The sequence below is a fragment of the Choloepus didactylus genome (genome assembly GCF_015220235.1).
Source record: "Choloepus didactylus isolate mChoDid1 chromosome X unlocalized genomic scaffold, mChoDid1.pri SUPER_X_unloc1, whole genome shotgun sequence".
Taxonomy (NCBI): domain Eukaryota; kingdom Metazoa; phylum Chordata; class Mammalia; order Pilosa; family Megalonychidae; genus Choloepus; species Choloepus didactylus.
This window is the reverse complement of record NW_023637621.1, coordinates 1,627,763-1,645,292: the sequence shown is the minus strand read 5'-3', so window position 1 is coordinate 1,645,292 and position 17,530 is coordinate 1,627,763. Positions and strand designations below refer to the sequence as shown.

At 37.1% G+C, this 17,530-nt stretch overlaps 2 protein-coding genes and 1 pseudogene across 2 annotated transcripts in view; 1 reads left to right on the top strand and 2 right to left on the bottom strand.

Moving 5' to 3' along the window:
- Nucleotides 1–491: 491 nt before the first annotated feature.
- On the bottom strand, nt 492–3,669 carry LOC119525813 (annotated as a pseudogene).
- Nucleotides 3,670–4,174: 505 nt separating this feature from the next.
- Nucleotides 4,175–7,171, top strand: SRY (sex determining region Y). The gene is made up of 2 exons (XM_037824592.1): nt 4,175–4,746; nt 7,141–7,171. The coding sequence occupies exons 1-2, from the start codon at nt 4,175–4,177 to the stop codon at nt 7,169–7,171; spliced, it is 603 nt and encodes a 200-aa protein (XP_037680520.1).
- Nucleotides 7,172–7,219: 48 nt separating this feature from the next.
- The window catches only part of LOC119525811 (glycogenin-2-like), a 50,372-nt gene continuing 40,061 nt past the window's right edge, over nt 7,220–17,530 (bottom strand). The window contains 1 exon segment of the mRNA XM_037824591.1: nt 7,220–7,308. Coding sequence (XP_037680519.1) covers nt 7,220–7,308 — 89 coding nt within the window.

Genomic DNA, 17,530 nt, shown 5'->3' with positions numbered 1-17,530 from the left:
GTATAGTAATTTAATAACTGTGCGTAAATTTGTACCTAAACTATTAAAATCATCTTCCATTTGTAGTTCTTTGAATTTGGTTTAAGGCCATAGTTGTTCTAGGAATCTGGAAAGATTTAAAAAGGAAAAAAATAAAAAAACAAAAAATATTTGACTCCAAAGTCCCAAAGAGAAGTTAGGTATTCATTAAAATTAAATTTTAAATCATCCTAAACTTTAATGTTGCCTTACTACATCTTTTAAATATATTTTTGAAGGAGGGAAAAAGACATGATGAAAAATATAGATGTAGTAAGTATCAAGATTAGCTGATAAGACATTTGGAATATATGCACAAACATATATATTTTTCTTTGTATAAAAACATATATCTGATATATATATGTGTGTGCGTGTATATATACATATATGTAGACATATAGATGATAAGCATATACATACATACATATGTGTTTTTTAGCTTTATTTCACTTTATCATTATCACTATTTTATAGATAAGAAACTAAGACATTTCTTGAAAAATGAAATTCATTGTATAATATACAATATAGTCAAAGATCTTGAAATAGGTGTCTTACTCATCATTTCCCACCTTTAATCAACAAACATTATTCCTCTTTTAAAAGGTGAAAACTTTCCCATATTATATTATACTGAAAATAAGTATCATTAAACACCTTTAAATGATGACTACATTTCTCTAAATTCTTTGCATTCAGAGTAAAAATATTTATGGTTTTTGTTAAATTGATAAGTAGCTTCATATTTCATTAAAATTTTAACTAAAATATATTTCAATCTGGGGAACGGATATTGCTATTTGGTTTTAAACAGAACTATATTTTAACCATCATAGCTAAAGATATAGCAAGAAAATGACATTATTGCTTGAAGGTTGTTTCAAGTCCTTTTTACCACCTAATCATGGCACCCTTAAATTAATTCCAGCAGAAAGTCTGTGAGATTCATGGATCAACCTGCTAAGCACATCAGGGAAAGTGCTAATACTCTGGATAGTTAGAAAAGCAAAGACAGCAGGACATCTTATTTGAACTTTTGAGACAGTAAAACAATATAAAAGTGGGAACCACTGTGAAATTGTAACAAGGGCATTAATACTTTATATTGGTGGCATACTGAAAGGTGTAAAGAATAAAATAAGCAAGAGAGCACAATCATTCACTTAAAGTAAGAAAGGTTGTGCTATAACTTTCATAGGCATGAAGCTCCTTCGGTTTCAAACAAGTCTGGTCAACTCTCGTTATTCATTAGGGCTACTTCAAATATACCAGTTCGCAAACAAGCAGCCTCTACGTATGGCTCTTACCCATGACATACGACTTAAGATAAACTTGTTTATCCTTTGACTCAACAGTCACGTAAATACTATAAAGATGGCGATCGTGCATCACTAGTCGGTGAAATTTCTTGCCTTCTTTCAGGATTTCTTTAATCTTTTTTGCACTGGATAAATGTTTTTCTAAATAGTCTAAATCTTCCAAGTACAGCTCATCACCTGGTAAAGCTGGAACATCCCATTAGCCGTTAACAGTGTGATCGGCAGCCATCTTTTCCTCTCCTCTGTTGCACGATCCAAACAAAATTTGTGCAATTCAGAAAGAGAGGCAAAGTTTTTGAGTCTTCTTATTTCATAGAACTGTGTGGGTGCCAACCAAATTTCTTTTGCTATGAAATTTTCAGTTGCCTCCAATGGAGATGACCACTGGCAGTCTACCACCTCAGTCAAGTCCGGGCAGATGGATGGTGCCTCCAGCAGGCAGCACAGGAAGAAGTCCATGTCGAAGCCATGGCTGCCGGGTCTCACCGAGGGCATGAGCCAGTCATTCCAGTCAGGAAGCGTCCAGATGTCGGGAGTGCAGTCCAGGTGTGCGCACAGGTATAGGAAGTGGCGAGGGTCACTGCAGACATGGGCGTGCCAGTAGGCTGGGGACAGGGGTGGCTCCAGCATGTGGCCAGGCTCCAGCCAGGACCTGGGGTCCGGAGGGCATCGCGGGGCCACAGCAGCAGCATGCCCACGTCCTGGAAGGTCTCGGGATGGCACAGATGTGGAAGCTGTATTATCTTTAAACCTAAAACCAAATGGCATTTCATTTTTTCAACATTAGGCTTTTAAAAATTGAGGCAAAACTCACACAACATACCATTAGACCATTGTAAAATATACAGTTCAGTGGATTTAGTACAGAGAGAGTGTACTACAATCATCACTTTTCTGTACTTTCAAAACATTTTTATCATGCCAAAAAGAAACCCTGGTATCCATTAACTAATCACTCACCGTTTCCGCCGTTCCTTGGCTCTTGTTCAACCACTAATTGGCTCTCTGTCTTTTTTGGATTTTTCTATTCTGTATGTTTCATATAAATGGAACCATACAATATGGAGCCTTTGGGCATCTGTCTTCTTTCGCTTAGCATAATGTTTCCAAGATTCATAAGTGTGTTAGCCTGTGCCCCTTCTTGACATTTGTATTTTAAACTTTGAAATGGTGGTGTTATTTTCTCGGGTATTAAATAATTTCTGTTTTCAGAAAATCTCTTTTTGTGTGACTATAAGTTATACTTTGGGTTCTAAAAGAAGATACATATTTTAAATTGAGCCAAGTATCAATATATTCCAACTTCATATGTTTCTTGAATACTAAACTTTATGAGATGATGAGGATACAAATTAATGGATTCATAGTCATCTTTTGATTCAATAAATGTTGAGGGGGATTTCTAATGTTAATGTAATACACTTACTGAATAAACCACATTCAGTTTTGTGGATTATTTGCATATACAGAGAAGTTTAAAACATTTTTATTTTACTAAGGAATCTTGGCATGGTTATTATTCTGCCTTGGTGAGACTTTATTCTTGGTTTTAATAGGCTGTGTCTTGAATAGCCTGTAGTTGTTACTCCACATTTTGCACATATGATTTTAAGATTTGTTTGGGGGAGGTCTCCTCTGCTTTATTTCAGCAAAGATCTTTAATATCCTACTTTCCAAGTGTGCCTTCATGATTTATTTGGGGGAGGTGTTCTCTTATTTCAAGTCAAGTTGGAGTATAATGCAGAAGATGTAACTTTGGGGCCTGTAATTAATTATATACAAACAGAAATTGAGTTTAGATTTGTAAAGCATTGCTTCCATAACATTAGTTATGTGGAAGTGAAGAAGAGGACTTAAAAAGGATAGCCCTCTGCACTTTACAGAAAAGGTTTAGTCTCATTTTAGTAATATCTTAAAACTTCTTGCAACTGTTTGAGGACTAAAGTTATCTCTTCTTCTTTTTAATGGAACAATACTTCAAACATCTAATGCTAGTTATTCCAGAAATTGTCCAGTAGGAACCTGTAAGTATGCATGGATATTCTGAACTCTAATAATTAGGATAGAATAACAGAATGGAAATCTCAATTATTTCCTCAGTGGAAAACTGGCATAGAATTTTTATTTATCTGACTGGGAATGAATAGCTACAAAACAATGACTGCTATAAATTCACTTTCAAATTCTGTGTGTGTGTATGTGTGTGAATGCTAACAGAATGAAATAATCTTTTAAGCTTGTTTTTTAAAAACGCAATTTTATTGAGATACAGTCACACACCATACAAATCATCTGAAGTATCTCACAGTATCATCATATAGCTGTGCATGCAGCTCGATGATCAATTTTAGAACTTTTTCCCTGTAAGTCTGTTTTTTTAAAGATAAAATTCACATATATTCATAAAATTTTAAAATGCGTTAACAGTTCTTTCCTGTGCCTTCCTTCTTGGATCCAAAGAGACAAAATAATTTAATTCGCAATAAAGTTCATTTGGGAAATTTAAGGAGAGGGCTGGGGTCTGCAGCGCGGCGGATTGTAAGTAGGTCACAGAAGCAGTGTGCCATTATTGTGTTAGGATATTTTGCTGAGGACCCATAAGACGTTTAGAGGGAATGGAATACCGCCGGGGGCGGGGTTAATAAGGGGTGAAATGTTGGAGGCGGAGAAATGACTATTTCATTAAAGAGTTACCGTAAGAAGAGTATTTCCGGTAGAAATAACTTTTGAATGGTAAAATAACTTTCTGAACTCTCACACCTTCGAATCTTTCTTCTCCCTTCTCTTCACTGCCCCACCTTTTTCCCCCCACGGGTGCACCATATGTTTCCGCTATGTTTAGAGTATTGAAGGGCGACCACAGTCCAGCGGCACAACAACAAAATTTGCTCACCTTCGGGGAAAGCTTTTCACTACCCGGGAACGACAATTCTGCCTCAGATTATCAGTATGGTAGAGAGAGCAGCCGAGACCGCGTCAAGCGACCCATGAATGCCTTCATGGTGTGGTCTCGCGACCAGAGGCGCAAGATTGCTCTAGAGAATCCCCAGATGCACAACTCTGAGATCAGCAAACGACTGGGATACCAGTGGAAAATGCTTACAGATGGCGAAAAACGGCCATTCTTCGAGGAGGCCCAGAGACTGCAGGCCAGGCACAGAGCGAAATACCCAGACTATAAGTACCGACCTCGTCCTAAGGGTACGATTCCCACAGGCTCGGTTTCAACAGTGAGTAACCAGGTGCATGTGGCCCACAAGTTATACACCTACAGCTGTGCCAAGGCCACACATTTACGAATGGAGGACCAGCTAAGCTGCTTGCAGCCCATTAACACAGCCCGCTTGCTGCTGCAACAGGAGAGCTACAGCAACCCGTCAAGCCTGCATGGCCATCAGGTAACATTGTCTTGTAGACTCACCCACTCTCCCTTTTACCGTGATTTACAGCCGGCACTTCCTCTTTCGTTTGTTTTCAGTGTTGATTTCTCTAGTCTTTCTGAAAAAGACTATTCGTCTCAATTTTGCTATTTTTTTTTCATCTTTGACTTTAATTTCAATATAAAGTGTGTAAAGTTTAGGAAAGAATCAGGGCAGTCTGAAGTGATTCAACCTATGTTTAAGTTTTTGTGTTTTTTTAACTGTATTTTGCACTAACTTGATAGGAAATTATACCATACCACTTTTTATTCAAAAAACACTTTCAAAAATTATGCTACAGAAAAAAATGTTGCGCGTTGAGGGAAAACCATAATCTTTTAACTAACTTCCTTCCCGACATCTAATTCTAGCCTGCCCTTTGAGTTAGTTTGCACCTCCCGGTAAATTGTCGATTACTGATGGATATGTAAACTCTTGTTTTGCATGATGTTTTCATTGACTCCCTTTCCGGCTTTGGAAAAACAAGTTTTTTCTCCATCGGTAATTTAATTTCAACTCAAATCATTTTTTTTTTTTAATCCACGTAAACCTGCTCCTTGTCCTTTCCGGTGAACCAATTATAACATCCATCTGATAAAGTAAAATCTTTAAGTCGTGTTCCTTTTTATACCTATAATAGAGTCATGGTTTTACCTTTCTCAGAAAATTATCTCCAATAATTTTTAAAAGCCTAACTTTTAAGTTTATGAACTAAAAAGTAGGAATAGAAAGTTAAGAAACTGAGTTATTTGGTTATCAGGGGAACAAACCACTGTCACCCAATCTGGTTAATTTTATGAAATCGCAATAAAAATTTAACCCCAAACCTCATGAGATCTGCGTATAAATTAAAGGATAAAACTAACAGTCTACTCCTCTAAAAAGCGTTATCTTTTTGTCAATATGACACAACAGAACTTCTGTGTATGAAAATCAACTTTTCAAGAGCTAAATTCCACGATTTTTAAAAGCTATGCCTCAAACGTTAAAACTCAGGCACGGGTATCATAAATATAAGAAATAGAGATCATATGCTTGAAAGACCTTTCTGGGTAAAAAAGCACTTAATTTTGAAGAGCAATTTATTCCACAACAAAATTACTCTGAAGGAGAACTACACATTGTATTAAACACCTTAAGAACTGCCTAAAATACCTTACAGCCCTTAAAATCACTCCACTCACCCAGAAATAACTGTTATTGTTAACTCCTTCGCCATAGATTATTTTTCCTTCCCTTGAACTTCAGATAATAAAATCATAAAAGTTTACCTCTAGCATCTTTTGTTAACAGGATCTGTGCAAAACTCAGCCCGTTTGTTTGTTTGTATAATAACTATCGAAACCATTGAATTGTTCACACTTGGACAAATTCACGTTTGGGCTATTACAAATAATGCTTGTTCTTTGAAGACTTTTATGCATATGAATGGGAGAACATTTGTATGCATGCCTGCAGGGTACATATGCAGCGGAGAAATTTCTGCTTGCACACATTTTAAGCTTCAGTGGTTATGGTGCATGGTTAGTTTTTTCTGTTTGTTTGTTTTTTAATTAGACAATTTTCTTAACCTATTTTGGTGGTAATTTTTGTTGTTGACTCTTTTGTTGTTGCCAGATGGATGATTGGATAGTTTGAAGTTTGTATTTTTGCCTCCAAAATAATTATAAACAAAATTGATCAAAAGTATTCTTGTCTGTGATTTTAAATGAAAATCTAGACTTTCATCATTAAGTTTGCTTTTCCCTTTCTGGTAGATATTTGTGATCTTTTAAAATTCCAACATTTAATATTTAACAGACCCACACACCAAGCTAAGAGCATGGTCTCTAAAAGTAAACCATCTGGATTTGACTCCCTGCTCTGTCACTGCCTAGTCCTGACCTTGAACAATTCATTTTATCTGTGTGGGCCTCAGTTTCCTCACCTTTAACTACTATTTATTACTAATGATATAACAGCGATTTTTTTAAAATATAATCTTGAAACTATAAGCAAGCAGGACATTGTAAAGTAGCCTTAAAATGTAAACTTCAAAGTTGGAAGTGGGCTATGATGAGAGCTCTTAGTCTCACAAAGGAGTAATATGTAAATGTGAAGTCTGTACCCAGAGCTGAAAAAGCTTTAATCAACTATCCCAAACCCCCCAGATATTAACAAGCCTCTTATCTGTCTTCCTAGACTGGGAGGCACCTTTCCTGAAGGGCCTGAAGGAAAGTAGGATAAACTACTGAAATTCTCCATACCTGTTAACTAAGATGATTATCTCTCTCTGTCTCTGATGGGTATAAAAGCCAACTGAAAATTCACTTTGGGGAGGGTGGTTTAGGAAATCTTCCTATCCTCCCGCCCCTTTAAATAAACCCTCTTTTCCTCTTCAGACAGTTCATTATGACTTTCATTGGCCGCTGAGCAAGGAACCCAGATGATGATGATAATAACGTAGCATTTGCAAATACTTCATAGCATAGCAACGAAGAAGAAGAAGATGATGACGATGATGATGTTGACGATCATGATGTTGATGACGATAAGGACTATGTTGAAGCCTACCTCCATGGGAAGTTGTGAGGATTAAATGAGTTAAGATGTGTAAACATTAAGTGAGTCAATGTATATAGAGTACTTACAACCGCAATTATTTTCATGTTAATATAACATGAAATTTATATTAACAGAAATTATTTTCTAGAAAATATTCTAGTGAAACAGGGTAGATATCCATCACTGACTCACTTAAATCGATAAAACTTTTCAAAAGTTTCCTAGAGTTTTTGAACCATGTCATATTTCCACCAGCAGTGTAACAGAGTTCCCCATGTTGTGCATAATCAAAAAATTTGGAATTCTTAATCTCTTACATTTTAGCCAAAATATGAGGGAATCTGGTAACAATAAAATAGCTACAAACCTGTGCCTAAAGTGCCAGGGCAAGTCATTACACTTTACTAGGTTGTTATCAGTGTTTTGTTTTTTTCTTTTTAAATTGGTATTCTTTAAAATGATTGTGTTATTTTCCATTGTCTAGTAGATTCTGTTGGTATGTTGTTTGAGACCACACAAAACTTGTAAATTAAATTAGGGAGAGGAATGAAACTAAGGGATATTGTGTAAAAAAGAAAAGGATTAGTTCTATACTGCTGTCTGGTGGAGTCTAAAGGTGCCCTGCACATTTGTCTGTAACTTTTTGGAAGGATTTACTGTAAAATTAAATAAAAATAAAATTGAATTTTTCCTTTGGCCAAACAAGAAAGTGACTCCCTCCACCCTTTTCTTAGAGCATTTCCCTTAGAAAACTTGTCATTGTAAATTCTTTCTTTGTCCCCTTGAGTAGTATGTAAATCTTTTTAAAAGCTCAATAGTTCCCTTGGCAGCATTACAACCCATGTATGTGTTTCTTAATGGCCTTGCAGCCATGTCTTTGAAATCTTAACATCAAGGCAGATAGCCACTCTATCTCAGCTTGGAGATAGGTGGGAGTTTAGCCTAGCACCTGGCTTCAAGCTGTCTTACCTAATTGTGAAAGAGAAATGAGAAAATTCCTCAAGCACAATGCCAGTTTAACTACTTCAAATGTTCTTGAATGCTGGGTGCTAGGTTAGTCCAGAGTTTGTGATTTTGTTTCTAGAAATAGAAGGCAGAGACTGAAAAGCGTGGATGTGTTTTATATAAGAATGACGATGTTTAGTACTAATTTTTGCATATTAAGGCATTGGGTCCTGTAAGAAAGGGATAAGTTTAGCTTTCACATAGAGACAGCATGGGATAGGGAAAATGGGGGCAGAATCAGCTTAAACAGGCCCTGTGGTAAAGGGAAGAAAGAGAGAATCTGTGCCAGCTCCTTATATGGAAAAGTAACCATAGTTATTGGAATGTAAAAAGAGCTATGAGATAAAATCAGAGGTGGGAACTTCCAGCAGGAAATTTAAACTGAATGAACTCTCTCGGATAGACTGTATAATTCAAAATCTGAATAATAAGCTAGCTGGCTCTCTCGGATAGGCTGTACAAACTAAAATCTCAAAGATGGGCTAGTTAGTTATCTCGGATGGGCTGTAACCTCTGCAGTACCCAGCCAATGGGGAAGTGGGAGGGACTTGCGCATTAGGAATAGGAGATTAAAAGAGCTCCATTTTCTTCCTCCCATGTGCCAGCCCACCAGGTTTCTGGCTGTGCGCCTTATCTTGCAAGATTGTAAATAAATTCTTTTCTCCTCTAGAACCAGGTGAGCATTTTTTTGGTATAATGCTTGTTTCTAACAGGTCCACTTTAAATTCTTTAAGTGTCAGTTAAAATTCTTATAGACCGTATGCTATTGCCTTGCCTTGTTCTAGCAAGATAAGGTCCCTTTAATTAAATGAGCAAACAAACAAAAACTAAACAAAAACTACTTGAAAATCCAGTTTACTTTGGCTTCTGCTTATTTTACAAAGAAATACATTTATTCTTAGACCATTTGGTAAATTAGCCAAAATCCTCTAAAGAAGAAACAGAAAAGTATCAAAAGACATGCCCTAGGTCTTTGTTAAACATTAAGGTATTAATCAAGTTATTTTTCCCCCTTAGATGCTTTAATATGCCACACTAACAGGTAGACAAAGGAAACTTTAAGATTTTTCTTAGTGGAGCCTAGAGGCAGGCACCCAAATCAAACCATGGTGGTAAATGTAAGATACTCCCACTCCCCATCCCAGCCCCCAATTTAAGGGATTTTAGAATTTACTTAACTGCAAAGGTGTCTGAATATTTGCATTTGTTTTCAAAAGCCCCACTAACTTGCCAGCCAAAGGAGATGTCTCAAAGAGAAAATCATGAACTCTGGAGGCCACCCCAATGGGTAAGGCTGGCAGTGATTTTCAAACCTGTTTTTTCCCCAACATGTAGTGATGCTTTTTAAGAGAACAGATAAGGGACCGCTGACCCACAGGTCATCCCAGCATTCTCTCAGCTGGCTTTTTAATGAGGTTACTGAAATATTTCCAAGCATGAAAGTAATTTCAATTTAAATTCCATAAGGTTGTGTTTGTTATAAAATGTACTCCACCCATTCCAAAAGCTGTTGATTTGGTAGGTAAACCATTTCAGTCTACAGCAATTTCCAAAGCTTGTTGCTCAAACAAACAGTGTGAGGATGGCTTGTGGAAGGAGGAAGTGAATTTTGGCCTCTTTTCTTTGGCATTGATGTCTTTTCAGCATCTTAACATAAGTAACTGTAAGCATAATCACTTTTTGCCTCTGGAAGAAACAGTGATGGAAAGTATAGGAGAGTGGTTGCTTAACTAGACATCAACTAAGGGAGAGGCTGTGGAAAGAGTAGGAAGGATGGATGGGTTAGAACACTTAGTTGTTCTTAGTTAGACCATAGGAGGTTTATCCTCAGGCAAACTCAAGGACTAAATCTCTGGACACAGGAAAAGTAGGGAGACAGGGTTTGACGTTCAGAGTCCTCTCCAGAGTGTAACTACGATTTTTCCTGTGATTTTTGATCACTCTTTAATACTTTAGGGCATGAATTTTTAGAATTCTAACCTACCTTTCATATATTAGTTTTTCCTAAAGATAAATTATTCTGATTTTTATTAAAAACATTTTTTCCCCTTAAGTAAGTTCGGAAAGGACTGCATACAACTTCTTTTATTCATTAGCGATTTATTGGACTTAAAAACTTTACTTTAATACAGAATTGGTTAACTTTGATAAATGTGAAGGCTATAGTAATTTTCCATTCAGAACAGCTTTTCACGAACTTTTTGAAAGACTATTAAATTTTTTGAAGAGTGTTAGGTTGACTAAAACTCAACAATAAAATATATTTTAAAATAACAAATGTTTGAATTTTAGATTTATAGTTCTAATTAAATAAAAAAGGAAGCCTCAAAATGTTTTTCGTGTTCCAAATACTATATTACATGTAAATTAAAATAAAAAAATTTAAACTTGACTTTACAAAATGAAAGGGGAATCCCTTTGAGAACTTCCCACAGATACCATTATGAACACAATGCATTACAATTATTATACAAGTACATGACCATAATGTGCAGACTGTCCCATGGTTTGGCTCTTTCCAGTTTTACACACACAGGCACATGTGTGCACACACACACACATAGGCACACGTGTATCACATCTTTCCTTTGCCCCCATAGACTTAATGTAGCATCATTAGTTTATTATTGCGTTATTTTTTTTTATCTTCATTTTATTGAGATATATTCACATACCATGCAGTCATACAAAACAAATCATACTTTCGATTGTTTACAGTACCATTACATAGTGGTACATTCATCACCGAAATCAATCCCTGGCACCTTCATTAGCACACACACAAAAATAACAAGAATAATAATTAGAGTGAAAAAGAGCAATTGAAGTAAAAAAGAACACTGGGTACCTTTGTCTGTTTGTTTCCTTCCCCTATTTTTCTACTCATCCATCCATAAACTAGACAAAGTGGAGTGTGGTCCTTATGGCTTTCCCAATCCCATTGTCACCCCTCATAAGCTACATTTTTATACAACTGTCTTCGAGATTCATGGGTTCTGGGTTGTAGTTTGATAGTTTCAGGTATCCACCACCAGCTACCCCAATTCTTTAGAACCTAAAAAGGGTTGTCTAAAGTGTGCATAAGAGTGCCCACCAGAGTGACGTCTCGGCTCCTTTTGGATTCTCTCTGCCACTGAAGCTTATTTCATTTCCTTTCATATCCCCCTTTTGGTCAAGAAGATGTTCTCCGTCCCACGATGCCAGGTCTACATTCCTCCCCGGGAGTCGTATTCCACGTTGCCAGGGAGATTCACTCCCCTGGGTGTCTGATCCCACGTAGGGGGGAGGGCAGTGATTTCACCTTTCAAGTTGGCTTAGCTAGAGAGACAGGGCCACATCTGAGCAACAAAGAGGCATTCGGGAGGAGGCCCTTAGGCACAATCATAGGGAGGCCTAGCCTCTCCTTTGCAGCAACCGTCTTCCCAAGGGTAAAACCTGTGGTAGAGGGCTCAACCCATCAAACCACCAGTCCCCTATGTCTGTGGTCATGTGAGCAACCATGGAGGTGGGGTAGGCGAATACCCCTGCATTCTCCATAGGCTCCTCAAGGGGGCACTACATCTTTTTTTTTTCCTTGTTTTTTTTTTTTTTTTTAACTTTCCCTTCTTTTTTAAATCAACTGTATGAAAAAAAAAGTTAAAAAGAAAACAAACATACAATAAAAGAACATTTCAAAGAGACCATAACAAGGGTGTAAGAAAAAGACAACTAACCTAAGATAACTGCTTAACTTCCAACAGGTTCCTACTTTACCCCAAGAGAGTTACCTAATATAGCAACATTTCTGTGAACTTGCTCCTACTATATCCATCAGAAATTAACAGACCATAGTCATTCCTGGGCATCCCCAGAACGTTAAATAGCTTATCTGTTCTTCTTGGATTATTGTTCCCCCTTCCTTAATTGCTCTCTATTGCTACTTCTCCTACATTCTACATTATAAACCATTTGTTTTACATTTTTCAAAGTTCACATTAGTGGTAGCATATAATATTTCTCTTTTTGTGCCTGGCTTATTTCACTCAGCATTATGTCTTCAAGGTTCATCCATGTTGTCATATGTTTCACGAGATCGTTCCTTCTTACTGCCGCGTAGTATTCCATCGTGTGTATATACCACATTTTATTTATCCACTCATCTGTTGAAGGACATTTGGGTTGTTTCCGTCTCTTGGCAATTGTGAATAATGCTGCTATGAACATTGGCGTGCAGATATCTGTTCGTGTCACTGCTTTCTGATCTTCCGGGTATATACTGAGAAGTGCAATCGCTGGATCGAATGGTAACTCTTTATCTAGTTTTCTAAGGAACTGCCAGACTGACTTCCAGAGTGGCTGAACCATTATACAGTCCCACCAACAATGAATAAGAATTCCAATTCCTCCACATCCCCTCCAGCATTTGTAGTTTCCTGTTTGTTTAATGGCAGCCATTCTAACCGGTGTTAGATGGTATCTCATTGTGGTCTTAATTTGCATCTCTCTAATAGCTAGTGAAGCTGAACATTTTTTCATGTGTTTCTTGGCCATTTGTATTTCCTCTTCAGAGAACTGTCTTTTCATATCTTTTGCCCATTTTATAATTGGGCCGACTGTACTATTGTCATTGAGTTGTAGGATTTCTTTATATATGCAAGATATCAGTCTTCTGTCAGATACATGGTTTCCAAAAATTTTTTCCCATTGAGTTGGCTGCCTCTTTACCTTTTTGAGAAATTCCTTTGAGGTGCAGAAACTTCTAAGCTTGAGGAGTTCCCATTTATCTATTTTCTCTTTTGTTGCTTGTGCTTTGGGTGTAAAGTCTAGGAAGTGGCCGCCTAATACAAGGTCTTGAAGATGTTTTCCTACATTATCTTCTAGGAGTTTTATGGTACTTTCTTTTATATTGAGATCTTTGGTCCATTTTGAGTTAATTTTTGTGTAGGGGGTGAGGTAGGGGTCCTCTTTCATTCTTTTGGATATGGATATCCAACTCTCCCAGCCCCATTTGTTGAAAAGACCATTATGACTCAGTTCAGTGACTTTGGGGGCCTTATCAAAGATCAGTCGGCCATAGATCTGAGGGTTTATCTCCGAATTCTCAATTCGATTCCATTGATCTATATGTCTATCTTTGTGCCAGTACCATGCTGTTTCGGCAACTGTGGCTTTATAATAAGCTTCAAAGTCAGGGAGTGTAAGTCCTCCCACTTCATTTTTCTTTTTTAGAATGTCTTTAGCAATTCGAGGCATCTTCCCTTTCCAAATAAATTTGATAACTAGCTTTTCCAAGTCTGCAAAGTAGGTTGTTGGAATTTTGATTGGGATTGCATTGAATCTGTAGATGAGTTTGGGTAGAATTGACATCTTAATGACATTTAGTCTTCCTATCCATGAACATGGAATATTTTTCCATCTTTTAAGGTCCCCTTCTATTTCTTTTAGTAGAGTTATGTAGTTTTCTTTGTATAGGTCTTTTACATCTTTGGTTAAGTTTATTCCTAGGTACTTGATTTTTTTAGTTGCTATTGAAAATGGTATCCTTTTCTTGAGTGTCTCTTCAGTTTGTTCATTTCTAGCATATAGAAACATTACTGACTTATGTGCATTAACCTTGTATCCCGCTACTTTGCTAAATTTGTTTATTAGCTCTAGTAGCTGTATCGTCGATTTCTCAGGGTTTTCCAGATATAAGATCATATCATCTGCAAACAATGACAGTTTTACTTCTTCTTTTCCAATTTGGATGCCTTTTATTTCTTTGTCTTGCCGGATTGCCCTGGCTAGCACTTCCAGCACAATGTTGAATAACAGTGGTGACAGCGGGCATCCTTCTCTTGTTCCTGATCTTAGAGGGAAGGCTTTCAGTCTCTCACCATTGAGTACTATGCTGGCTGTGGGTTTTTCATATATGCTCTTTATCATGTTGAGGAAGTTTCCTTCAATTCCTACCTTCTGAAGTGTTTTTATCAAAAAGGGATGTTGGATTTTGTCAAATACTTTTTCAGCATCTATTGAGATGATCAATTGATTTTTCCCTTTTGACTTGTTGATGTGTTGTAATACATTGATTGATTTTCTTATGTTGAACCATCCTTGCATGCCTGGAATAAACCCCACTTGGTCATGGTGTATGATTTTTTTAATGTGTCTTTGGATTCGATTTGCAAGTATTTTGTTGAGGATTTTTGCATCTATATTCATTAGGGAGATTGGCCGGTAGTTTTCCTTTTTTGTAGCATCTTTGCCTGGTTTTGGTATTAGATTGATGTTAGCTTCACAGAATGAGTTAGGTAGTGTTCCATTTTCTTCAATGTTTTGAAAGAGTTTGAGTAAGATTGGTGTCAGTTCTTTCTGGAAAGTTTGGTAGAATTCCCCTGTGAAGCCATCTGGCCCTGGGCATTTATTTGTGGGAAGATTTTTGATGACTGATTGGATCTCTTTGCTTGTGATGGGTTGGTTGAGGTGTTCTATTTCTTCTCTGGTCAGTCTAGGTTGTTCATATGTTTCCAGGAAATTGTCCATTTCCTCTACATTATCCAGTTTGTTGCCATACAGTTGTTCATAGTATCCTCTTATAATTTTTTTAATTTCTTCAGGATCTGCAGTTATGTCACCTTTTTCATTCATTATTTTGTTTCTATGGGTCTTCTCTCTTTTTGATTTTGTCAGTCTAGCTAGGGGCTTGTCAATCTTGTTGATCTTCTCAAAGAACCAACTTTTGGTGATACTTATCCTCTCTATTGTTTTTTTGTTCTCTATGTCATTTATTTCTGCTTTAATCCTTGTTATTTCTTTTCTTGTACTTGGTTTAGGATTGGTTTGCTGTTCACTTTCTAGCTTCTTCAGTTGATCCATTAGTTCTTTGATTTTGGCTCTTTCTTCCTTTTTAATATATGCGTTTAGTGCTATAAATTTCCCCCTTAGCACTGCTTTTGCTGCATCCCATAGGTTTTGGTATGTTGTGTTCTCATTTTCATTTGTCTCTACATATTTAGCAATTTCTCTTGCTATTTCTTCTTTAACCCACTGATTGTTTAGGAGTGTGTTGTTTAACCTCCAGGTATTTGTGAATTTTCTAAGTCTCTGATGGTTATTGACTTCTAATTGTATTCCATTGTGGTCAGAGAATGTGCTTTGAATAATTTTGATCTTTTTAAATTTATTGAGGCTTGTTTTATGTCCCAGCATATGATCTATTCTGGAGAAAGTTCCATGAGCACTAGAAAAGTATGTGTATCCTGGTGATTTGGGATGTAATGTCCTGTATATGTCTGTTAATTTATCAGATTGTTTAGGTTTTCAATTTCCTTATTGGTCTTCTGTCTGGTTGATCTATCTATAGGACAGAGTGATGTGTTGAAGTCTCCCACAATTATTGTGGAAGCATCAATTGCTTCCTTTAGTTTTGCCAGTGTTTCTCTCATGTATTTTGTGGTACCTTGATTGGGTGCATAGACATTTACGATTGTTATTTCTTCTTGCTGAATTGCCCTTTTTATTAGTATGTAGTGGCCTTCTTTGTCTCTCAAAACATCCCTGCATTTGAAGTCTATTTTATCTGAGATTAATATTGCTACACCTGCTTTCTTTTGGCTGTAGCTTGCATGAAATATTTTTTTCCATCCTTTCACTTTCAGTTTCTTTGTGTCCCTGTGTCTAAGATGAGTCTCTTGTATGCAACATATTGATGGTTCATTTTTTTTGATCCATTCTGCGAATCTATATCTTTTAATTGGGGAGTTTAATCCATTTACATTCAACGTTATAACCGTGAAGGCATTTCTTGAATCAGCCATCTTATCCTTTGGTTTATGTTTGTCATATTTTTCCCCTCTGTCTATTAATATCCTTTATTGTACCCATACCGAATCTCTTCAGTACTGAACCTTTCTCCAAGTCTCTCTGTCCTTTCTTTGTTTCTCTGTCTGTAGGGCTCCCTTTAGTATCTCCAGTAGGGCAGGTCTCTTGTTAGCAAATTCTCTCAGCATTTGTTTGTCTGTGAAAAATTTAAGCTCTCCCTCAAATTTGAAGGAGAGCTTTGCTGGATAAAGTATTCTTGGCTGAAAATTTTTCTCACTGAGAATTTTAAATATATCGTGCCACTGCCTTCTCGCCTCCATGGTGGCTGCTGAGTAGTCACTACTTAGTCTTATGCTGTTTCCTTTGTATGTGGTGAATTGCTTTTCTCTTGCTGCTTTCAGAACTTGCTCCTTCTCTTCTGTGTTTGACAGTGTGATCAGGATATGTCTCGGAGTGGGTTTATTTGGATTTATTCTATTTGGGGTTCGCTGAGCATTTATGATTTGTGTATTTATGTTGTTTAGAAGATTTGGGAAGTTTTCCCCAACAATTTCTTTGAATACTCTTCCTAGACCTTTACCCTTTTCTTCCCCTTCTGGGACACCAATGAGTCTTATATTTGGACGTTTCATATTATGTATCATATCCCTGAGGTCCATTTCGATTTTTTCATTTTTTTTCCCCATTCTTTCTTTTATGCTTTCATTTTCCATTCTGTCATCTTCGAGGTCACTGATTCGTTGTTCAACTTCCTCTAGTCTTGTACTATGAGTGTTCAGAATCTTTTTAATTTGGTCAACAATTTCTTTAATTTCCATAAGATCATCCATTTTTTTATTTAGTCTTGCAATGTCTTCTTTATGCTCTTCTAGGGTCTTCTTGATTTCCTTTGTCTCCCGTACTATGGTCTCATTGTTCATCTTTAGTTCTTTGAGTAGCTGCTCTAGGTGCTGTGTCTCTTCTGATCTTTTGATTTGGGTGCTTGGGCTTGGGTTATCCATATCGTCTGGTTTTTTCATATGCTTTATAATTTTCTGTTGTTTTTGGCCTCGTGGCATTTGCTGAACTTGATAGGGTTCTTTTAGGATTTGTAGACCAATTGAAGTCCTTATCTCTAATTTATCAGATCTACAGCTTCGTGGAGTACACTTTGTCTAACTAACCAGCAGGTGGCGTCCACGAGCCACCTGTTCTCCACAAGCCAGTTCTCCCCTGCTTAGCCTTTTTGGTGAGTGGGGGACTGAGTCTTGTGGGGTCCAATTGGTGTACCAAGCTTGCGTGTGTAGTTGGTGTTGCCTGCCCTGTATATGGGGCATGTTTCTGGGCAGTCAGGGAGGGGGGGGGGGGTGGCTCTAACAATCAAATCTCCCTGGTGATCCTAGAGTTTTAAGGCTGCTGCAATAGTCTAATCCTTCAGTTCAGTTTTGCCACAGTTTGTCT